Here is a 22,502-nt window from a genome sequence, read left to right as displayed (position 1 = left end):
ACAGGGTATTCAGCTGGAGTTGTAATGCGCCAGATTGGCGATGCCAGATGTAGTTATTACCAGAAAACTTACTGTGTGGTTGTACAAAAGAGGAGGTAGGCTGCGAGCCTTTTCCACGCTTAGTTCAGTATTATTTTGAACTTGATGTAACCCTTTTGTTCTCGAGTAGTTCCGCCTTCGACTAACAGCCTTCTCTCACGTTATAGACGAATTGCCATGAGCCGTCGCAAGACTGCTAGCTTTGAGCAAAATAGATCAACGATTGTCCACAGGCCACGCGACTGCATCAAGACCCCCAATTCCAAAAATTGGGAACCAGGATGGTGGAGCTTTGTATGATCTCATTCGTCGAGTACTGACAGGTCAGAGTTACCGTGCTCTTTTGTTGGGTTTCATTTGATGCAGGTGCTAGGAGAATCTTGCATTAGCACTATTAAACAACCCACCATTCAGGCCGATGACTTGTACCCGACAGTCTGGTTTCCACTCGCGTGCTGCTGTAACGGTCATTTTCCTCTTCGTGATTGGCATTCTGACCCCTCCATAACCGGGCCTGCTCGGGCTTACTCTTGCACCTGTGCTGAGGGTTGAAGCCTTTTTGGTGGATAGCTAAGACCCCAGTCAAAAAACGTCCTCGAGATGCACCTTGTTTACTTCTAATTTCCAATTCCGTCTTAGGTCATGGTCAATCAGGTCTTGATCGTTACTCTAGTATAGAATAGAGTCAACAGACAGACCTACAGTTTGATGGAGAGAAATTTCCGTTAATACTAGGCTTGCGACGGTCTAATTTAGGGGAGAAACTAGCGGTCAGATTATTTCAGGGGACTTTCCACCTGCATATTGCATATCACTAGCTACATCGCGCTTCTGCACATGGCTCTTTGTCTTTGTTCGACAGACATTGCTTAGCGGCATAACCAGACTGTCGGGTCCTCAGCAGATGACGTGCAATATGTGGTTTGGGGTTTATTCAGGAGAAAGTGCGTCTCCTGATGCGACGTGCTATAAATAGAGGGAATCCTCGAAGATAGGAGGTCTCAGACTCGAAAGCCGAGGGCATAAAATAGCTTTCGATTGGAAAAGCTGAAGAGATTGGATTGAAGTAATTCATCTTTTCCCTCTTGGTATCTCAAAGTCATCAAACTCGGACCAGGGCATCGGAACAAGTCAACGCTATGCCTCATAGAACCTCCGACGGCATGACACCTTTGACTGAGGCCAGATTGACCCAACACAATCATCTAATTGAAAATGTACGCACTGGATTATTTGTCAATTCCCATACTTACACAGATTACCAGAGAATCCCAACCAACAATTCCCACGCCGCAAAAGTCATAGAACAAGAGAGAACCCACCAAACCATCGTCGAACACGGTCAAAGAGCAGGGTACGATTTAGACCTCAACGAAAAGTCTATCCCTGATGGAGATGTGGTGACGAAAATGCACACAACCACCATTACATCTTGCCCCCTCGAGCTCTTCAACATTCCCTGTCAAGCCACATACGAAAGCCCCCTCGAAAGATTCCTCACGCCAGATGGCTGCAGTGATCCTACCTATTTCGCCCGTCCGACCTTGAAACAGCAATTCGGAGACATGAACAGCACGGCAACCCGGAGGCGCCAGGCAGAAAGAGAGATGGAGATAATCGGACGCGTGGGAGAGGCGAACAAAGGGAGTACGCATGGGTGACGGGACATGCATGTTTTGACTCACTACTCATTAGTTGTTTTCGAGTATCCACCCGGGGATTCAGGTGGTCGCCCTAGTAATTGTTATAATTTTGGTATTTGTTTGTATATTGATTCTGTTGATATGGAGCGTGCACCTGTCACGGCGGGGAAAGTGGAGCGATCGTGTCCACGGTTCGATTTAAGGTTATCGGATTCTATCTATTTTGGTAACAATAGCCAACCTTCAGGGTTGCTGCATTAATATAATAACCTTGTCAATTCTACAATATTCAATGTTTTATTTATGACGACTAGTACATATGAAATAATATTGCTATGCCAACAGAAAAGTCTAGCAATCAGATAAGAAAACAAACCAGCTTTGCCCCGTAGGTAAAATCCAACTCGGTTCCTTTGTTGGCTATCGAAGGCTTTGTCGGCGTGTCGGCGTATACCTGTACTGTATGTATCAGCATTCTTCTGGTCGCCACCGAGCGTCGCGTTTACGCGGCTATTTTGTATTTTGTCGGGTGTATGCATGGTGTATATAAAGCCTGATTTGTCCCACTCGTTCGGTTGGGCGAGCAAACATCACCTGCGAGGACATACCGTTTACAGCTCCTCGCGGTAGCTTCATATGTGAGTTAACATCGAATGAGACTCCTCGGGATCAGTGTGTTCCCGCAGAGGCTGGCGTGTGGCTGGCCTGCTGGGGTAGAGCTTGCCCTGGTGTTATGTTATAGCCAGTTCAATTGTATATCACTATTCTAGGCATAGTTTCTACCGCTGACAGAATACGCTGTCAATCGAACTTGTATAACAAGTGATTACCAATGCCAGCTTGTGACACCATAGCTCGCGTCCAACGTGCAAATAGGGAAATAGACGCCTAGGCAGCTCTCCCAGCACCGCTCTCCGTAAATGGCATAATTGCCTCCACACTTCGTCAGGTCAATAAGCCCCGTTCCAGCGCTTCCTCTTTGTTCTCACCTTGCCGATTGTATTACCGGCGTAACAATGGGTCTATTGACCCATGCGCTTTGGATTTTAATGGTTTGGCGAGGGCAGCGTGCGTTTGGACTTGTCGAATGGAGGGTTGCCCTGATAAATAGCTCTCAATTACCCCTCGGCTCTCGTCAATGATTTTTGGCTCCTATTCAGTATTCTTTGGCATCCTGTACAATCTACTTTTCCTTGTGTAGAGTCGATTATTCGCTTCATTTTTCTCCAGTTTTGAATACTCTTCTACCCCTCTTTTGCACGTATTCTTTTGCCCAGTTTTGATACCCTTTGTGTACAATCCGGTGCTGGGCCTGAGGAATATCAGCTCTCAGGTCTTGGGCGACTGTCCCGTCAAGGCTCTTCATCCAAGTGCTGCTATTGCATCGCTGGTTGTTCATCAGGGTAATTGTATCAACCAAGCCAGTCCCTCATCTCAGGATATATCACGAAGCAAAGCTTGGCCCTCTATTGAGCCCAGTTTCCATCCAAACCTCACAGAGTCACCTACCTTATTTTCTATATCAACCATCCAGCCTATCCACCCCTCGTGGTGAGCACGTCTGCAAAAAAAATGCAGTCTGCTCGAAACGCCCCTATGACCAGCAGCGATAGCAAAAACGCACCGTCAGGAAATTTGCTGAAACCTGGTTATCCTGTCGGGAATCGCCGGTCACACCCCCCAAAGGCCAGGATCCAAGTCAAATTTTCTCGACTATTCCCTCACAGAATTCCAACGCCTTTCCAACCAAGATCTCTACTAAGAGAAAGCGTCATCCCAACCCTTCATCAACGTCTCATCGCCAGTCAACAGTCTTGAACGACTACACGATGCAGCATCAACAGCACCGCTATGTCCCTCAGCTATCATCGATTCCAATCAGAACGATCGAGAGAGGTGCAGAGCAGTTGACAAAGTATCCCTACAATGTTCAGCACAATCAGCCGATGGATACGCACAGCTATCTGTCCGACGAGGCCAACGCACATCATAATTTCGTCAACATGTTCGCTCCTGGCCATCATCCTAGCTTACCATTGACTCGCCAGGGAAATGGTGCTACATCTTCGAGGGATTGGCATAAGTCTGTCCTTTCGTGGCAGTCGAATGTCGACCAGACTATCGCCCCGCCGTCCTATGAAAACTACACCTCCTCACAGACCATCGGTAGTGGTATGGCTGGAATGACCTCTCAGTCTATGGCTGAAGTGCAGCATCACCAGCATAATAGCAACAGCAGTGATCAGTCTAACAGCACTGTACCCTCCCAGGAAGCTTGGTCTTTTACTTGGGATAGCAAAGGCGAAAATCGGAATTTGGCAGAGAGAGTCAAGCCCAAGCGTAGAAAGCTGACTGCTTCCGAGCGGGCTCGTACCAAAGCGTTGAAGCTTGCGGGTGGTGCATGTGAGATTTGCAGAAAGAAGAAGAAAAAGGTATGAATGGTTTGGCTTTGTCGTTGCGTGGGAATCGGTGCTAATTGTGCTTGTGCTTTGTCCAGTGCCACCATAAAGACCTCACAGAACATATGGAGGAGGACGTCATGGATGAAGTCCACAGCAACGAGGACCAGAGCATTATCATGGCGCAGGATGCAGAGTCGGTGGTGGGCGAGTTCAAAACTGAGACGCAGATGTATGGCTTTCCCACCTCGAACCCCTCTCCTTACCTCTCACACAACGACGACATGACTCCCACTCTCCTCCCCGATGAGAATCCTGCGCACTCTGCGATGCCCCGTGGCTTCCTCGATGACCCTTACCACACCCTTAGCAGCGCTTCTAGCGAAGAATTTGTCATGGATACTGCAGGCTTTGGTCATCAATTCAAGTACGCATGATTCCTAAATGACTGCAATGTCACACTAACCTCTCATGCTTCATGACAGTGCATCTCATCCCATGACTCTCGAAAACATGTACGTCGAAAACGCCAATGGAGAATATGGCGTGCCCTGGTACCCTCCTGCTGTCGGATACAGAGGTCCTATGTACCAGCCGTACTAGGTTTGAGACTCGTTTCATCACTGTACAGGCTCAGGGATTTACTGTCTGGTTAGATTGCATCTGTGGCGTTGTTGAGATCCTACAGTCAGGGAACAAAAAATAAGGCTTTCTCTCAGGAAAAGAAGGCTTTCTCAGTGGCTTAATATCGAGACACGGTTTCTTATTCTTCTTATCATGGTATCTAGATGGAAAGACGGAGGTGATGTTTTTGCGAGAGTGAATGCGAGAGTGAATGGCTAAGATGGTACAAGATTGTGTTGAATATCGTCAGATTAAAGAGTAGCTGCACCCAAGATCCCCGCTGCACGGAACGCTGCCTTATTTGTTGTCACGAATTCCACTGGGTATTTCCACTCCATGAATTTGGTCCAGCCTGTGTATGTCGATCAGATCAGCGTTAGCTTCTCCTTGAATCCGAAAACGATGCACAAGCAATTCTTGATATATTAAGACGGTACATACCCCAATACGCACATCTCCTACCCGCATATTTCCCAATGAATGGAACCAGCACCATGGTTAATAGCAGCTCCAACTGCTGTAGACTCTCCCGCCACTGCTCCTCTGCATCTGAATAGTCGGAGTCGGACAGAAAGTCGGATTCGGTCGATGTCTCGGACGGCAATGAGGCGATATCATCGTCGGATGTGGTCTGGTAGGAGTGGAGGTGGGATGAAAACATGTAGGTCGAGGAGGAAGGAGAGGCGTCGGTGTGGGATGGAGTCGACATTGTGTCACTGCAATTCAACAATAGATGTAGCTGATTATAGAGAGTGAGACTAGGTGTAGATGGCGGCGTGTGCCTACCGGAGGATGGTGCCCGTGGTCATTAGTCGCAATGGTGCGGAGGGATGTGGAAAACGGATAGTATAGGCGTGACAAATCTAAACCTCCTCTAGATCTAGCTCTACCAGATCTAATAAATCCAGCGCATCTAAAAGCAGAAAATGCTGTGTTCAGTCAACAAGCTGCGATGGTCGGAACAACGACGTAAGAGCATCACGTGATGACAGTACGATACACAAATACGGGAATACGGATACCATGGCGCCTGTGAATGACTCAACCGCGTCACGTGCCGGAGGCTCTGGAGTTTTTGTGTGGCAATGGCGTGGTTCATTTACACTTCAACTATACGGCGAAAAAACGATCCAAGCAGTCGACAATTTTCTACGGGCTATATTTCATAACCTTCCAGGACCTTCTGGTGTGGACCGACTCGAGCGTGGAAACTAATGGCGGATTCTGCCTCTGTACGTCACACTGGGCTTTGCCGACAAAATCCCTCCCACATTTTTCCCTGTTGTTGCAACCCCTCACACTGCCCGACCACCTTGTCCAGTCCCCACCCCGTCTTTCTTCCTACGACATTTTTGTTCTAGGGTTTGAAAGTGCTCTTTTGATTCCGGCTATTTTACTCGCAAATACTGACCGACTGTTTGTTCTGTGTTGCAGGAAGACGTGTCGCTTGCCGAGCGCAAACAACGCAAGTCCGTAGCTTTCAGCGAAGGAACCACAATCATGGATGCCAACGGGGAGGTTACAGAGGCGGCTCACGTCGAAAAGACTACCGCCGAAAGCCACACTGCCGGTACGTGTGATTAAGTCGGCTACTTGTTGTGACGTTGAGAATTCGAACTAACAGCTCAAAAAAAAGACAAGGATGTTGACGAAGTCACCGAACTCTTCAAGGGCCTGTCGAAAAAGAAGAAAACCAAGAAGCCAAAAGACGATGCCGAAGAAGGCGACGAGGCCACCCCCACCGGCGATGGCGAACTGGACTTGAGCGGACTGAAGAAGAAAAAGAAGAAGCCAAAGAAGGTCGACGTTGGAGACTTTGAAGCCAAGCTGGCCGAGGCGGGCGTCACAGAAGAAGGCGCAGAGCCAAGAGAAGCAGTAGGAGGTGACCAACTTCCAGAAGGCGATCTGGAGAAGGGCACCGGTATCTGGGCACACGACTCGACTCAGACCATTCCATACCAACTCCTCGTCTCACGATTCTTCTCTCTCATCCAAAGCCACCACCCGGACCTTCTATCGAGCGGCTCCAAGTCCTACCGTATCCCCCCTCCTCAGTGTCTGCGTGAAGGAAACCGTCGTACGATTTTCGCCAACATTGCCGATATCTGCAAGCGTATGAAGCGATCGGACGACCACGTCATGCAGTTCTTGTTCGCCGAGTTGGGTACGAGTGGCAGTGTGGACGGTAGCCGACGACTGGTCATCAAGGGTCGTTTCCAGCAGAAGCAGATCGAGAACGTGTTGCGACGATATATTGGTGGGTAACCATACTTCTAGCCCTGAAGATCTACTAATAAGCTGTATAGTTGAGTATGTTACGTGCAAGACCTGCCGCAGCCCCGACACCGAACTCAACAAGGGAGAAAATCGGCTGTACTTCGTTACCTGCAACTCATGCGGATCCCGACGATCAGTCACAGCCATCAAGACTGGTTTCCGTGGCCAAGTCGGCCGCCGTAAGAAGACTGGCTAAAATTTTCTATTCCCTGTATTTACCACCTGCCTGTTACGCGAATTGTTACGGCACTACCCATATGATGTGGAACGAAAAACTGTAGAGAATGATGCATGATCATGAGACTGGATTTGAATGTATGCCGGCAGTGCCAGTGGGTTTTTCCTTTTATCAAAATGGAGATAGGGTTGCAGAATTAGACATCACGCTCTGTAATGTTAATCTCTTTACTAGCGATAACATTAACATTGACATTAAACAATTGGGATGGTCTCGAGATTTCTAATTATAACTAATTATAACCCCAAACATGATCCATCCTCGCCAGTTATTGCTGCGACTGGCACGTAACAATATTCTGGGTCAAGACCGCCACCAATAGGCTCCTATGTAGCAGTACTTGGCACTGCTTGCTGTCATCCAAGTCCACGATCAGCCGGCCAATGGCCTGTGCCAACTGGCTGGCCATCACGCACCAGCCTGTCCCAGCGCGTATATTAGCGCCCACCGGTTGCTTAAAGTCTTAGCCTGCCTTAGCAGCTGGCGAAGAGGGGTAGTCCGATGCATGTATGCAGTGGAACTTGAATCTTAACTTATTAATTAGCTCTGGCCAGAGTCGTCCTCCTCGTCGTCGTCGTAATTGATAAATTGTAAAATGGACTGCGATCTTTCTTAACTATTTTCTATTCTGTCTGTGACTTCATATCTGCATATTCGCTGCGCTGCTGTTGCATAGCCCTATCTTCACTGTTTATGCCCCGCCAGGGGTTCTGTAGCTCAATCACTTTGATCATTCAGAAGAGCCTGGCGCTCGAGTGAAATTAACTGATCGGACGAGTCGTATATATACAACAGCATCATGTCACAACCGACGTTTCCCCCTCCTCCTTCTCAAGCCCAGCCTCAACCCCAGCATTTCCCTCGTACGTTTTACCTTTCGAATCTCTACTAAACATGGCCAATTGGACTAACACCTCATCACAGCTCCTCCTAGATCTGCCAGTAAGTTCGCCATCAATCCATGCGATAAATCACCACAACATAAGAAAATTAAGTCTGGTTGAGCTAAAGACGTCTGAACTGGATCAGCATTTCCTCCCCCTTTAGCCTCCCCCGGCTTCCCTCCACCACAACCATCCCCAGGCTTCCCTCCTCCAAACTACGCTTATCCTCGCCCCCCAAGCTCGTCGCAAATCTCGCAAATCTCACAGTATCCACCTCCACCGAGTAGTCGCCCGTCGACAACAAGCCCGCCGCCACGCTTCGATGGAAACGCAGGTGGTGCAGCGGCGCATCAGGCTGCTATGGCCGCTGCTGCCCTGGAGCAGAAGATGCCTATATCGCCGCCGCCTATGTCTCCTCCGCCAATGGGCTTGAAAGCTTTGGTGGGTGGAGGTGCGCCGCCTCCTGGTCAGTTCAAGGGCGCGCAGGCTACAGTAGCAGACGACGTGGGAACGTTCAATGGAGGAAGCTACCGAATCAGCCACCGTAGTACCAACACCATCATTACCTTCCAGCTAGCCATGGGAGCACCACTAGAAGCAAGACCAGGTATGAGTGTCCCTAAATTGCTGAGAAAAATCCAGAGGTTGATATATGTATGCACGAAAGGGGTCATGATTGCAATGTCGCCTAGCATTACGCTCAAAGGAAACTTCCATTTCTCTCTGAAAAGGCTCGTCGTTGGAGGCGAAATGGCCCATTCAACATATACTGGCCCAGGAGAGGTGCTTCTAGCTCCGTCTGTACTGGGAGATATTACCACTTTGCGACTGGATGACGACGAAGAGTGGAGGGTTGGTCGCGATGCCTTCCTCGCGGTCACAAGCGGCATTAAGAAGAAATACCAGTCGCAGAGTCTCTCCAAAACCATGTTTTCGGGTGAAGGTTGGTTCACCTACAAAATGGGCGGCAAGGGCTTGGTGTGGCTGCAGAGCTTTGGTGCTATAATTAAGAAAGATGTATTACCCCTTCTTAAAGTTGTTTGAAAGTTTTGATCGGTTACTGACTCCTTTTTTTTTTTTGAAAGCTTCTGGAAGGAGAGGATTATTACATCGACAATGGCCATTTGGTTGCGTGGAATTGCGAGTATAAAATCGAGCGTGTCGCTTCTGGTGGTGTCATTTCTAGTTTAAGTTCTGGCGAGGGTCTCGCGTGTAGATTCAGAGGACCTGGCACGGTTTACCTACAGACGAGGAATGTTAATGCTTTCGCCATGCATATTGGTGCAAGCACAGCAAGTGGATGATTTGAAACTGGGGTTTCGGCTTGTAATTTCATTTCTACCTTATTTACCGTCTTTTGTTCATGGTCAAAAACACGGTATATGTGCAATGTATATTCATATATATAGTCTATACTCAATTGAAGACATTTATTTGCGTTGGTGTAAACCACGAGTAGCCCCTGCTTGTTCCAAAAGCTCGCAGCCTTCCTTCCAGGGTCCATCGAATCCCACGTATATAGCTGCATCCAGCACGGTGGCTTGGCTATAATCTTGCACGTGAACATCGGCGTTTCGAGACAGAAGATAACGAACAACTGGTAGACTTTTGACGGAGATTGCCGCCATTAATGCCGTCCTGCCCCCCTTTCCAGTCCTATTGACATCTGCCCCATTGTCGACAAGAATCTCAACAACCCTAGCATGACCCAGTGCCGCAGCCATTATCAAGGCAGTGTCTCCCTCCACGTTGCAAGTATCAATATTCACCGGATATATATGTTTAAGTATCAGAGTGACACTGGCAGCATCTCCATTTGCTGCTGCTTTCATTAAAGCTGTCTCCTGGGTACTGTCACATGCATGCAAATTGACACCATGTTGAATGTTGGCCTCGATGACTGATAACTGCTTATTCCCTGCTGCTCTGAGTAAAGCAATCTCGCGGGCTGTCGTAAGCACCGCCTCTTCCCAACATCCAAAAATCATTTCTAGTGTCTTTGCATCTCCCTGTAGCGCTAGATTTGAAACTATTTCGCCCTGAAGGGATTGGTCCCTTTCAATGTGACGTGCTAGCATCTGGATGACATTGTTGTACTGTTTGCTTGCAGCGAAGCTCGCCATTTCGGTTATTTTCTCCTCATTAAAGCGAGGAAATACATTGCCAGTGAGTTGTATGATGAGCCACTCCAGGATCAGGCTGTGGTCATTCTCAACAAGCCAGTCAAGGACCTTCTGGTAGACGTATTCATCGTCCAAAACGGCCCATCCAACTGTGCCAAACCACAGATCTAGTAAAGCACCATGTAACAATGCCGTAAACTCCGAGTCGGGATCAATCTCGTTGAATGGCGATCCAGGCCCGAGCCGTGTTTGTACACTTCGTAAAAGCTGCCCCGTACTTTCTTGTAAGTTATGCTTGGCTTGATACTGACATATGCCTATCGCCATCCAGTGCATCTCTTTTCGGAATTTTTCCCACCATTCTTTTTGAGGCTTGCTAGCCAATTTGTCAAGTAAATCATAACTTAACTGAGCTGAGCGGTTTTCAGCAGTTGGGTTCACGATAGCCGCAATATATTCGAAGCTAGTGCCTCTTATTCCAAAATACGGATCCATAAGGCATTGTAGATTCAAAAAGCCGTACTCGACAAGTGAGCGCTCGACTTGTTCGTAATCGCACAAACAACATAGCCATTCGCTCATTGTGAGGGCTTTGTCATATTCCCGAGCCTTGACGAACTCTTTTATTTGTTCACGCAGCTCACAAGTGTTTAACGAGATTTCAGGTATCAGTTGTCGATCATAAAGTGCTGGTAATATACATAGGGCTGCCTCCACAGAGTCCCCTAGTCCTGCGTTTATAAACGCCTCCTTCGCCGATTCTAAATTACCATTGCGCGCTATGAAGCTGCTTTCATCGAATCCTGAGATATAAGTTCCTGCAGAAGTGTTTTTAAAATGTTTTGACATGGAAGAAAATATATGAGTAAAGATGTCTTGAGCTGCAAGCGCATAGAGACTGGAGGTAACTGTAATGAGAACGTCGTCATCGTTCCCTTGTATGCCTGTGGAACTTTTCGTGTTGCCGAATGTCTGGCAACGCTTGAGGAATTTGGCAGGCTGCTGAGCCTGATCAGTAAAAGATACTGCATTAATCCATTTTCGTAAAAGAAGGCGTTTCTGATGAGCATTCTTGTTGTTGATTCGAAACGCCTTGAAAAAGGAATACTGACACGTCTCATCTAATTCAGGGTTTGCTCGTTTGATAGACCACACGTATAACCCGAGAATCGGCTCGAAAATATTTATATAGGACTTGTAATTCTTATCAATTGATATCGGTATTTCAAACACTTCGCGCATGGTTTCGGAAGTCTTTTCTTCTTGAACCTCAATCGGTATGTTTAGTGTGAATTGAGAGCCTGGTTCAAGGAGGATACACTTATATATTGCTTGGGCCAATTTTTCTGCCGCTTTGACTATGGAAGTCTCATTCCAGTGTAGGCCTGCCAGTTCCCGAAGTCTTTGACGTGTTTTGATAAGATTTTGTACAATACAATGCGGTGTCTCTTCAGAGTTTTGCCTATGGATTTCGTCAGAAGACATCGCTACCAGAACTCGCAGGTACTAAACATACGCAGTAGAAGTCGTAATGGGACAAATTTCAAACGACTGGATTTTCATTAGAGAGAACGCAAGCCAATCCAACTCATGTCCCCCGTTGGATACCATCTTTTGGTCACGTCCGAGCATGTTGTCGTCTTCGTGCATTCTCTGCGCGCGAAGACTGGTTCTGACTGCAGTCATAACCATGGTAGACCCTAACTGAGCAAGAGTTACAGAGGAATGGAGACCACGCTGACCAATAAATTGCATCACAAAGCCAATCATTGTCAGGGCGACGATATGTATGAGCCAGACTTCTTTGCTTAGGTACCACAGTTTATCTGGGGAACGATGTCTTACAGAGCGGGTATAAATAGCGCCTTTGTCTGTTCTACCGACAAAAGCCGGAAATACCTGGTCGCCCACCATCTGGTTTCCTGGCTGCACCCAGTATACTCTGCTGCTGCCGCTTGGCATAGGGAAATAATGCTTTGCTGAAAAGCGCTCCACGACTAAGGCACAAAAGAACATCCCTAGAGCGAGGAGAGCGGTGCCGATAATAAACATAGGCAAAGCGTAGCTATCCACGGCATGTCCGTTTTTCTGAAAGGCCTGCGCCCAACGAGAAACAGTAAGAATGGCAAATATAATAACACCTAGTTCCAGTTAGCAGAAGATTTTTTTCCCCAAAATCGAGCACTCACCAGCTTGCAGCCCAACACCAAAGATCGCGGCTAAGTAAAACCAGAACTGGGTTCGCCTTCTGATACCTTTGTTCAAAGATAGATTTGGAGGTCGGATATCGTCCTCTAGATCCGATGGCGAGTTGCTTTTTGCGATTTCTCTCACCTTTTTAATATCCAGCATTCCATCATTCTTTGGATTTTCGTCGATAACGACTTCTAGGATCTTCGGATTGCCGGTTATTCTGGAAACCCCAGAGTCGCTGAATATCTCAGCGGTCGAATCTGAAACACATGAGAGCAGCTCTCTCTCAACAGAACCGGGGTCTTCTTGGGCCCTGCCGATGAATGCGCGGAGCGTGGAGTTGCCACAGACTCGAATCGCAGACACAACTGCTGTCAGAACACCTAGTGGAGCGAGGGCAAAGATAATGTCGTCGAGAATTGAGGTCGACTCAGAAAGACATTGTATGGTAATCCGCTCGCCGAAGAGAGTTATTAAAGGCGCCTGGTGTATACCGTGAGCTCCTAATCAGGTTATTATTTTTTTTTCGAGCAGGCCGTACCAAATCCGTTGCGAGATTATTCGTAAAGTCGTCCCATCCATCTGCCGATACACATACTGCCAAGCAGAAAAACAAAGGGATATAGTGTGCCAACATTATACACAATATAGTGACATTGCCGAATCGTCGACTACGGCGGAACTTGTATTACCGGAGATCGAGAGTAATAGAAAGAATATTTGAGCCCATGGCCTGGTAAGCTAGGCTGTGCAAAGCAGTCCTCTCGAGCCCCATTATTGATGGTGTTATTGGAGCGCTAACAGACAGCCTCGTCGATGCAGGGGCCCGGCGCGTATTTGATCAACCATAGGCCACAAGCTCTCATTAGTGCAGAGTCGGCGCATACGGCAGCCTAAGACCGAGTTAGCCTTGCACTTCGTCTCAGATGAGATAGTGCTCAAAGGGTGTTTGATATAAGTTGCTATTTTGTTCATGGCTAGGTTTGGAGTCCTTATAGTGCTGTGTTGGAGAAACGTTCATTGGATATATAGCATTTGCGTTGTTTTAGTACGGAATTTGTGTCTCAGCGCAGCCTTATACGTACGTAAACTTACCGTTTGCGGTGGAGCAGGGAACGTATTAAAGACATATTCTGTAGCTATACTGAAGCTTGCTCCTGAGCCCCATATTGCGAAGAGGTTAAGATTCAGTAAGGTAAATGCTCTAATAATGGTTGTATTGGTTAAAATAATCTTTACTTCCTGAATGTGATCTATCATTGGGCTATATTCGCGCGCCACCTATGTCTTGCGCCTTCAATATATATATATATATATATATTAAAGGATAAAATATAAAATCATGTTGGATTAGTGGCATAAGCCTTGGCTCGAAATATATGGGGAGAGAATTCATACAAATCAGATCCATACACTTTAGCCAATAGGAGTGCGTCATTTGGTCTCAGGTGGGGAACCCTCTTGAGCGAGGGTAGAAAAGTTCGCACTCTCGATTTTCATGTTTTTAGAGAATTAAACAATAATCTGAGTCTATTCCATTATATCATACAATTTAGATGTAAAAGCGAAACGACTGGGCAGGTAACAAAAACTGCTGATCCAATAAATCATATTTTATCTACATTAAATATAATACTCACGCAAGAAGTGGGAAATAAAAAATAAATTAATGTTACATGAATCAGGTTATTTTGGATACGTATCCAACATTTACATTTCCGACAAATGAAAAGCATTGTTCTTGTTAAGAAAACGGCCGTGTTTATGGGATTACATGCTGGACTTGCTTTGGGTGGAAACAGAAGTATAAATTCGCCACCTGCTGATCGGCCCAGCTCCCTGACTGCGTACTCTGAGACTACAACAATAACATTTGTTCTACTAATACTACCCTCATTATACACAAAATCAGCCAGCTGCAGGTATGGACACTTGGAAAATCGAACGCTGTACTGTGAGTGATGCGGCCACCCTAGCGCGCAACAACATGGCAGCGTTTTGGGAGGACCCTACCTGGATCATTTTGTGGCCCAAAGATATCACCCTGGACTTTCTTATCGAACAGTCCGCAAAGAGACAGGCGCGAAACCTCCTGCAATCCCGCCAGGATAGACGACACCAGAAGGCTGTCGACCCAGTCACTAATGCTGTGGTTGGGTACGCCCGTTGGATCTTGCCATCTGGCCACGTGACTACTGAGGAGGGGGGTCCGGAGTGGGTTGAGGCGCAAGTTCCAGATGTTAGTGAGGAGGAGAAGAAGCACTTTGAGGAATTGGCCCAGTCTGCGTGGTGGAACCCGGGAAGCGATATGGGTGAAATTGACGAGAAGAATGAGGAGGTGATGGAGCGTATCTTGGCTGAGAAGCCGTATATTAGTAGGACACATTGTTCCAAGAGCCCATGACACTGGATTGACATTGCTTAGCGTTGGACTATCTAGCCGTTCATCCTGAAAATAAGCGCAAAGGGATTGCCACGGCACTCGTTGAGAGCGGCATCCATTGTGCAGAGAAAATCGGACTGCCAATCTTCATTCTGGCCTTCAAGGCTGGTCGAAGCATCTATGAGCGACTGGGATTCAAGGAGGTATATCGGGTCATCCAGGATGACTCTAAGTATGGCGGGCAGGGTGAATACGGCGCTTACTTTATGGTGTACGATGTTTCTCGAACAGAAACCCGTTAATTGCTGAAAAACTACTCTACGGGGAATGTGAGCGCGGTGTCAGTCACACCGAGCACTTTCAAATCCTATATAAACCCTTGTTTTTTCATTTCATCTTTCATGGTGTAGAATTCGGGGAAGTTTTGCTCCCGCTAAACACTTTACTATCAAGTCCATTCTCCCTCTCGCGGACCAAAGTATTCGTCGCCTGTCAGTATATGTCGTGCGCATGCGTGGGCTTCGCATCCAGAATCTGCATCATTCCCCCACCAGGACAACTCGATGCCATTAGATTGCAGTATAAAATATATCAGCAGACTGGCAATTGCGATTGCTGAAGAGAAGGCTGCGGACGTGATATAATTGTACTTGGCCCAGAATGCCAGATATCGTTTCTTGAGGTAGGCCATTGAAAGCATTGAAATCGGTACGGCGGGCCAGATGTAGGCGAAATTAAACTGTTGAACGGCAATGGTTAGGTCAGAAGGATACAAGAACACAGTGATATATCTCAAGGCACTTACAGGCGACCAAGTGGCCCCTCCATGCAACAACATCACCGGATGGATATGGCGCAGCCAGGATACTTGACCTTGCGCAAAGTAGAGCAGCACCGGCAGCATTAGACCAATTGGAAAGGCAGCAAGTAATGCTGTGTACGGACCTCCGGCACCAAACATTCTGCGAGGGCCAATGCTACCGAAGATCACCGAGGCAGTGAAGTAAGTATTGACTCCAGGACAGGTGAAGCGATCCTTCTGAGTACTATTCGCATTGAAGTAGTTGTGTTAATGAAAGATTGCGGGCAGAATCGAACGGAGTGGTCAAACCTTTCGCAAACATCCGGAATTCCATCGATTTGATAGTTGAGCACAGAGGTGCACACAACGGCCGATACGATCGTGGCGACGACCTGCGCCCAAAAAGTGTGCCACGGCGGGATCTTCGCGTAGTGCGCTAGTTTAAGATCGCTGATGAATGGTAGTGCGTTGGAAATGGTCGTATATCTGGTCATTTGGAAGAATTAGATGCTGTCGACCCGCTGACCTTGGATGCGATAGGATTTACCTACCCGTACAGCTTGAAAAAGTTCACCGACAGTGCATTTCCGGGAGTCCAGAGACCACCTAAGAATTCCGAAAGCACACTATACGTACCCAGGAATCAGCGGTATGCTCTTCGCTATAGAGAAGAGTGTATGTATGGTCCTACTTCAGATTGATACTAATCCCTGTCATGGCGTAGATCAGACCTAGCGGAATAAGGAAGACAGCTGCAATAATGAACGCCATAAAGGCTATTCCGACATTTGTCTAACAGGTAAATAGATTCAGTGATTTATTTGGGGCAGACGCTGGGGACGACTTACGTAGGTTGGCCAGCCCCTAATAACGCCAAGGGCAAGGCCAAGTGCCACCACATTAAGCGCGGTGTACCATATCTCGGAAACTAAGTACAAGGCTTTGTCAGTAACCTCATATACCTACGAAATTTCTTGAACTTTGTCATTCTCACCCTCCTTATATCTGCACATGAGCATAGAATGGACATCATGAGCGCTGGCCGCCTTCCGACCGTTCTTCTGGATGAGATTCCTAAACCCCATCCTGATGGCCTGGCCCTGATACAGGATGGTATACGTGATGAGCGCGGAGTATGTCGCGAAGAAGAAGCTATACTGGACTATGCTGCTCGGCGCTAGAAAGGCGGGTGAATACTGCTGATATTTAGCCTGTTCGAGAACGGCATGCGAATCCAGTATTTCTGAGATATTATACGCCTTACCCCAACGATTGAAAAGCCTGTTGGTATTGATGGGCAGATAAGAGGCCCAGTATGTATTAGTGTACCAGAAGATCATGATGAGAGCGCCGCTGATGATGACACCGCCGAATATATTCAGGGTGGAAATCAGTGGCACCACAAGGGGATCGACTACTGTCGTAACCATGTTCCAGTCCAATGTTGGGAGGGGACTGAGGCCCATACCAGTTAAGATTCCAGTTATGGCAACGAGATTGACGTTGCGTGGGGAAATCCAACTAAGCCAGTTGAATATACTCAATGCTCCGAACAAATAGCCCGGGAGCCACGCGTAGCAGAACATCCCGACGAAGGCAAACACGAAGTATCGGAACCGGGACAGCTTATATATTCGCCTGAAGGGTCCGGTGACTGTCGAATTCTCCTCTAATATCATGAATTAGGCTCTAATTCCTTTCGACATTACCCAACTCAAACAGGTCTGATTTTTCCATACTTACGATGGTGGAGAGTGTTGGTGAGTGCGAGCGTGACGAGACTCTGGGGAAACAGACAGAAGGATGGATATGTGAGAAACTTGCGGCACAGTCCCGCGAGCCCATATCCTAGTAAATATTAGATAAGAAATTGATATTTGACTCTGCAGGATCTACCCATCATATCAGAGGACAGAGAAAGCAAGAGCTGATAACCAAAGGTTCTTGCATAGGGCTGGTTGAAGTATTTGGGGAGGACTTGAGTCCAGACTACAAAGCTACAGGTTAGTTTTAACGACATTACGGACGCACATGAACCACTCAACCAATGAAATTCGAGTATGGCCGATTTGTTCCCACGTTTGCCATGATGGTAATCAAAAGATGTTCCTTCTGGCTGAATCGTCCTGGGTTGAAGCTGTGGCGTACGCTCCGGAACGTGAACCCAACGTCAGGCAGGAATCGCTCTGCTGCCTTTCCCAAGGGATACGACAAGAGCTGAATCGCCATGACATCGACGCCAATTGGGGGCTGACGGATACTGAACAGCTGATTCACCACTGATGCACCAACGACAAAGAAGAGGCCGATGGCCCATGATCGGATCGTTGAGCAAGGAATCTGTGGGTCATCGTCGTTGCTGACGATGGCGCGCACTTCGGGGTACGGGCTGTTGGTCAAGATCAGAGCCACCAGCAAGTAGACTTGCCCACTCAGCAATGTGAGTGTTGGCTTGTCTGATGTATCGACGTCCCGGGTGCGTTTGAACTCAGCAAACTTGTTAAGAATCGCAGAGGGGAAATTTGGGTCGTTGACGTGGACTTGAAGCACATTATCCACTGTCTGAGAGGGTGAGTCTTCTATAGTAAATAGTCCGGCCCATGTTGTGGTTTATTATTGCTCACGTACTCCTCTGACTTGCATATATGTCAAAGCCTCGAACTTCTGCTTTGCGGCTGTTAACTCTTCTTTGGTCACACGGAACTCACTATATTTGGGCCGTTAGTCGCTACTTATGAGTAATGTATACAGATTTTCACGTACACATTGTTAAACTGGGCAAGGATATCCTCAAATGAATCAAGAGTGATATGATTCTGAAAAGAAAGACGATCCGATAATATTAGCTCTCCACTTGCAACGCTTAGGGGTTACTAACAGGAGCATTTTCATTCTCACAATCTATTGAGTCTTCCATATTTTGAAACAGCTAAGATGTATGGATCTGGGAGAGTGTTAAAGGAGATGCCAAGGGCGCAAGACACCTTTGTCTGTGTAGGTTGCTTTATATGAAGCAAAGACGAATTGATAGTCCCGTTTCGGAAGAAGAACTGAGAGACGAGCCATTCAGTAACTACGAAAACGTTAAATTTCCAACAGCCTAGGTTAATTAGAGCACATACAATTTGCTAATGGGAGATAGATTCACTTTAATTGATCGATGGCTGATTTCGGTCGAAGCAAGGAGACAAATGTTTCTTAAACTCCCTTGCTTCGTCCTTCAAACACGTGAATGTATCTGTCAATGGTTCTGCTGAGGAACATGGTCCACTACGTGCTACCAGACTGCCTACAAGGTATGGATATGGGACGCTGCTTGCAGTGTCACCACTTGGACAAGGACTCAGGAATGCTTGGTGTTACCCTAGACTGCCCCCCTTCCGACGACTACAATGCAAAAGAACGAAATATTGACACATTCCGGTCATCCAGAAGCACTGCATTAGCCCAGTGAAAGAGTGGCCAGAGAAATTGGCCTGAAGACATTATTACACATTTTAGCCAGAACTTCCTGACAGTTGCAAATATTCAAACAGACTGTTCAAGTCAAAAGCCTAGCCCTGAATTATTCATGACGCCCAGGAATCCTCCTTCCATTTAACAACGTCAACTCAACATGACGCGTCTTCTCGAAGATCTCGCTCGAATGTACATACCCCAGGAGAAGTATCTTCGCACTGTCAAAGCTGAGTTGCAGCAACGATTGAACATCATCTCCCAATGGAATATCCAGCCCGGCTCCAGAATCCTGGAAATAGGCTGTGGACAGGGTGATAGCATTGTGATTCTAGCTAACCTGGTGGGAGAGGAGGGTCACGTTACGGGAGTTGACCCTGCACCGCTGGACTATGGTACACTGTCATTCTGTTTCTATCTATGGGATATTTACTAACGGTAATACTATAACAAAAAGGGGACCCCTTTACTGTCGCCCAGGTCCATGCAAATCTTAAGTCGTCCGCTCTAGGTCCCAGAATCACCTTCGAGCAGGCTACATTGCAAGAACATTTGGAGTCCAACCCAGACACCCAATATGACTATGCCATATTCACGCACTGCCTCTGGTACTTTGGATCCCCTGAAGAACTCAACCCGATGCTAGCAAGCCTCCGTGGCCGAGCGAAGAGATTACTAATCGCAGAGTTCTCACTGGACGCGCGTGGGGACCGGACGACTGTTCCTCATCTGCTCGCTACTCTTGCGCAAGGGGAAGAATCTAGTCGAGTGGCAGGGGTGAATTATGATAGCAACATCCGGTCACTGCACACCCCGATAAGCATTAAGAAAGCTGCCTCCGAAGCAGGCTGGGTATTAGACAAGGAGAGTTATGTAGACAATCCTCCGGAAGCATTAGATGGTAGGAGAGAGGTCCAGGCTGTCCTATCCAAGGAATATGAAAAGGGAATTGCTTGTGAGCCGGATGAGATTAGAAGGAGGTTTGCGGAGGCATTGGTAGAGGCTCTTAAAGCTGCAATAGATTCTCTGGGCCCTGGAGAGGAGGTGAGGACGATGAGTAGCTGGTTGGGATGCTTTGCATGAATGCTTGGCCGTCAGAAGGCTGAGTATCTGAAAGTTTCATTCCACGACAGAATTATGTTTTCCTACTGTCGGGACCTTACTCGTATCTGCGTAGTCGTATTGTCCAAGCCAGCCCGTTACTATTTGGTGGATTGGCTCCACTCCCTGGTTTCTCGTTTGGGCGATAGTTGAACTGTGAGATTATTCAACGTCAAGCTGGAAAGGTTTCATACTAAGACAGTCCACATAGATTACTGATGCTCCATAGATAGCCAAAGTCGGTTGGCGTCACCTCTAGGGTCGACTGAGGAGGTCGACAGTCAAATGGTTACTGATGCTGTATGCGCATCTAGTGTTCTATAATAGGAGCTCATAGTATGCACGAAGTCACGATTTATGGGACGCTGGGATAAATTAATTGTTAATAATCGATGAACTATAGTCATTGTATTCAATTCTCTGCCCTCAGATCAAAAATTGCGGAGTTTCCATGCAAGTAAAGAGCGAATATTGAGTTCATTTCCTAGACCTACTACTTTATGTGGTCATTTCAGTTTAACACTATTGAAAGCGCGTTGCTAATCCAAATTTCCACTCTAGTGACGACTCTTTTGAAATGAGGCAACATGTATTCATTGCATGTTGATACTTCGAGCATTCTTCTTACTGGGGTGCGTCATAGATATCGTACTTGACCTTGGCATCACGCTTCTCAGGCGCGTCGTAGATGTCATATTTGACCTTGGCGTCACGCTTCTCAGGTGCATCGTAGATATCGTACTTGACCTTGGCATCACGCTTCTCAGGTGCATCGTAGATATCGTACTTCACCTTAGCGTCACGCTTCTCAGGCGCGTCGTAGATGTCATATTTGACCTTGGCGTCACGCTTCTCAGGTGCATCGTAGATATCGTACTTGACCTTGGCGTCACGCTTCTCAGGTGCATCGTAGATATCGTACTTGACCTTGGCATCACGCTTCTCAGGTGCATCGTAGATATCGTACTTCACCTTAGCGTCACGCTTCTCAGGCGCGTCGTAGATGTCATATTTGACCTTGGCGTCACGCTTCTCAGGTGCATCGTAGATATCGTACTTGACCTTGGCATCACGCTTCTCAGGTGCATCGTAGATATCGTACTTCACCTTAGCGTCACGCTTCTCAGGCGTGTCGTAGATGTCATATTTGACCTTGGCATCACGCTTCTCAGGCGCGTCGTAGATATCGTATTTGACCTTGGCGTCACGAGTCTCAATATTTGTCGCACTGCTGGAAGGATTACTCAACGAGAAGATCAAAAGCAGATGAGGTTTCTCACTGTTTCATCGGCACAGCAGCTGCAGCCACGACGATAGAGGCAAGGCCCAAGGTGGAAAGGAACTTCATTGTAACTTAAGTGGTTGGTAGGGAATAGATAATTCCTGAGCACAAAACTTGTTTTCGTGGAGATGTTAATTGTATCTTGATTGCAGACGATGATAGCTTAAGTAAATGATACTCATCAGGGGCAAGAGATATGCAAGGCTTATATAGTTCGAAGGTACGCACTTGAAGAACACCAACGGTCCTACTTCAAGATAGACCGTGCGATCATATGATTCACCTCTACCGGAACTCAAAATGTAAACATGCACACCAATTCCCCTTACCGAACTTCTGCTGGGCCGAGAAGCACCCAGGAGAGATCTGCGGACCATGAGACATACGCTGAGTTCATTCAGCGATGTGGTGCGCATTCTTTCCCATATGCGCATTACATCGATCAATCATCCATCCCGTTCAGACAGCGGTTAGTTGTCTATGTGGCGCAGTCTCGAGTGCCTCAAGTTTCCTTGTCATACTGCATGAGCAAGGGGCCTCATTCTCTCTAGCCAGAGGATGGAAGAGGCAAGCTGCCCGAATAAAAAGAATCTACGAATTCGAAGTATAGTTGACAATGTCAGGAGCATGCAAGCAACATATGGATTCATTCATGGATTAAAGTTGTCAATGAAGCGAACAAGCAAATCTAGACTATCCAATGATCTCAACGTTGCCATTAGCTGGGACAACCTCATAGCTATATCTAAATATGGCTTAGGGCCAGTCATGAGATATATTTTTGTATTCTTATTAAATCTAATATACGTAAGGAGTAACGGAACTTGTCAGTGGCTGGACTATTCTTGCGACGATGACATTCCATAACGCATTTCAGCTATTCTCATGCAAGCCAAACATCCAAGAATGACATCTTACATGCCCTACTTTACCCCCGTGAGGTTCAGATTTTGTGTAACCACGTCAGAATCATGATTTAACTTCTAGGGGTTTAATAGGTTGCATGTACAGTCAGACGCCACTTTTGGTAGTTTTGGCAGTTACCTGACATGTAGATA

The 22,502-nt window shown here is 47.1% G+C and overlaps 10 protein-coding genes across 10 annotated transcripts; 6 read left to right on the top strand and 4 right to left on the bottom strand.

The window, feature by feature from the left end:
• Positions 1 to 1,178: 1,178 nt before the first annotated feature.
• Positions 1,179 to 1,700, top strand: BGW36DRAFT_430041 (uncharacterized protein; the record flags this gene model as incomplete). Its single annotated transcript, XM_046220784.1, has 1 exon — positions 1,179 to 1,700. One exon carries the CDS (start codon positions 1,179 to 1,181, stop codon positions 1,698 to 1,700), a length of 522 nt encoding a protein of 173 aa, XP_046069688.1.
• Positions 1,701 to 3,511: 1,811 nt separating this feature from the next.
• On the top strand, positions 3,512 to 4,684 carry BGW36DRAFT_430040 (uncharacterized protein; the record flags this gene model as incomplete). Its single annotated transcript, XM_046220783.1, has 3 exons — positions 3,512 to 4,114; positions 4,180 to 4,508; positions 4,567 to 4,684. The coding sequence occupies 3 exons, from the start codon at positions 3,512 to 3,514 to the stop codon at positions 4,682 to 4,684; spliced, it is 1,050 nt and encodes a 349-aa protein (XP_046069687.1).
• Positions 4,647 to 5,820, bottom strand: BGW36DRAFT_384154 (uncharacterized protein). The gene is made up of 2 exons (XM_046216764.1): positions 5,147 to 5,820; positions 4,647 to 5,057 (listed from the first exon to the last, which is right to left on the bottom strand). The coding sequence occupies exons 1-2, from the start codon at positions 5,412 to 5,414 to the stop codon at positions 4,957 to 4,959; spliced, it is 369 nt and encodes a 122-aa protein (XP_046069686.1). The 5' UTR covers positions 5,415 to 5,820; the 3' UTR covers positions 4,647 to 4,956.
• Positions 5,821 to 7,585, top strand: BGW36DRAFT_384147 (translational initiation factor 2 beta). Its single transcript, XM_046216763.1, has 4 exons — positions 5,821 to 5,937; positions 6,140 to 6,275; positions 6,342 to 6,962; positions 7,012 to 7,585. The coding sequence occupies exons 1-4, from the start codon at positions 5,920 to 5,922 to the stop codon at positions 7,176 to 7,178; spliced, it is 942 nt and encodes a 313-aa protein (XP_046069685.1). The 5' UTR covers positions 5,821 to 5,919; the 3' UTR covers positions 7,179 to 7,585.
• A 141-nt stretch (positions 7,586 to 7,726) lies between these two features.
• On the top strand, positions 7,727 to 9,471 carry BGW36DRAFT_213971 (tryptophan RNA-binding attenuator protein-like domain-containing protein). Its single transcript, XM_046209955.1, has 5 exons — positions 7,727 to 8,083; positions 8,145 to 8,162; positions 8,250 to 8,711; positions 8,772 to 9,121; positions 9,190 to 9,471. The coding sequence occupies exons 1-5, from the start codon at positions 8,020 to 8,022 to the stop codon at positions 9,406 to 9,408; spliced, it is 1,113 nt and encodes a 370-aa protein (XP_046069684.1). The 5' UTR covers positions 7,727 to 8,019; the 3' UTR covers positions 9,409 to 9,471.
• Positions 9,342 to 13,057, bottom strand: BGW36DRAFT_454524 (putative ankyrin repeat-containing protein; the record flags this gene model as incomplete). The annotated part of the gene is made up of 4 exons (XM_046221901.1): positions 9,342 to 11,689; positions 11,744 to 12,368; positions 12,417 to 12,903; positions 12,962 to 13,057. The coding sequence occupies 4 exons, from the start codon at positions 13,055 to 13,057 to the stop codon at positions 9,535 to 9,537; spliced, it is 3,363 nt and encodes a 1,120-aa protein (XP_046069683.1). The 3' UTR covers positions 9,342 to 9,534.
• Positions 13,058 to 14,407: 1,350 nt separating this feature from the next.
• Positions 14,408 to 15,105, top strand: BGW36DRAFT_361834 (uncharacterized protein; the record flags this gene model as incomplete). The annotated part of the gene is made up of 2 exons (XM_046214309.1): positions 14,408 to 14,795; positions 14,846 to 15,105. The coding sequence occupies 2 exons, from the start codon at positions 14,408 to 14,410 to the stop codon at positions 15,103 to 15,105; spliced, it is 648 nt and encodes a 215-aa protein (XP_046069682.1).
• A 146-nt stretch (positions 15,106 to 15,251) lies between these two features.
• On the bottom strand, positions 15,252 to 18,248 carry BGW36DRAFT_399200 (OPT oligopeptide transporter protein-domain-containing protein; the record flags this gene model as incomplete). Its single annotated transcript, XM_046218492.1, has 11 exons — positions 15,252 to 15,542; positions 15,609 to 15,849; positions 15,915 to 16,091; positions 16,157 to 16,231; positions 16,297 to 16,397; positions 16,454 to 16,533; positions 16,600 to 17,274; positions 17,349 to 17,453; positions 17,502 to 17,594; positions 17,651 to 18,167; positions 18,234 to 18,248. The coding sequence occupies 11 exons, from the start codon at positions 18,246 to 18,248 to the stop codon at positions 15,252 to 15,254; spliced, it is 2,370 nt and encodes a 789-aa protein (XP_046069681.1).
• A 1,003-nt stretch (positions 18,249 to 19,251) lies between these two features.
• Positions 19,252 to 20,144, top strand: BGW36DRAFT_300150 (S-adenosyl-L-methionine-dependent methyltransferase; the record flags this gene model as incomplete). Its single annotated transcript, XM_046211599.1, has 2 exons — positions 19,252 to 19,456; positions 19,519 to 20,144. The coding sequence occupies 2 exons, from the start codon at positions 19,252 to 19,254 to the stop codon at positions 20,142 to 20,144; spliced, it is 831 nt and encodes a 276-aa protein (XP_046069680.1).
• A 642-nt stretch (positions 20,145 to 20,786) lies between these two features.
• Positions 20,787 to 21,572, bottom strand: BGW36DRAFT_409586 (uncharacterized protein; the record flags this gene model as incomplete). Its single annotated transcript, XM_046219114.1, has 2 exons — positions 21,443 to 21,572; positions 20,787 to 21,390 (listed from the first exon to the last, which is right to left on the bottom strand). Exons 1-2 carry the CDS (start codon positions 21,508 to 21,510, stop codon positions 20,787 to 20,789), a joined length of 672 nt encoding a protein of 223 aa, XP_046069679.1. The 5' UTR covers positions 21,511 to 21,572.
• Between the last annotated feature and the right edge of the window lie 930 nt (positions 21,573 to 22,502).

This window comes from Talaromyces proteolyticus (genome assembly GCF_021365285.1).
Source record: "Talaromyces proteolyticus strain PMI_201 chromosome Unknown BGW36scaffold_9, whole genome shotgun sequence".
In the NCBI taxonomy this organism is placed as follows: Eukaryota; Fungi; Ascomycota; class Eurotiomycetes; order Eurotiales; family Trichocomaceae; genus Talaromyces; species Talaromyces proteolyticus.
This window is presented reverse-complemented; position numbering and strand designations above follow the sequence as displayed.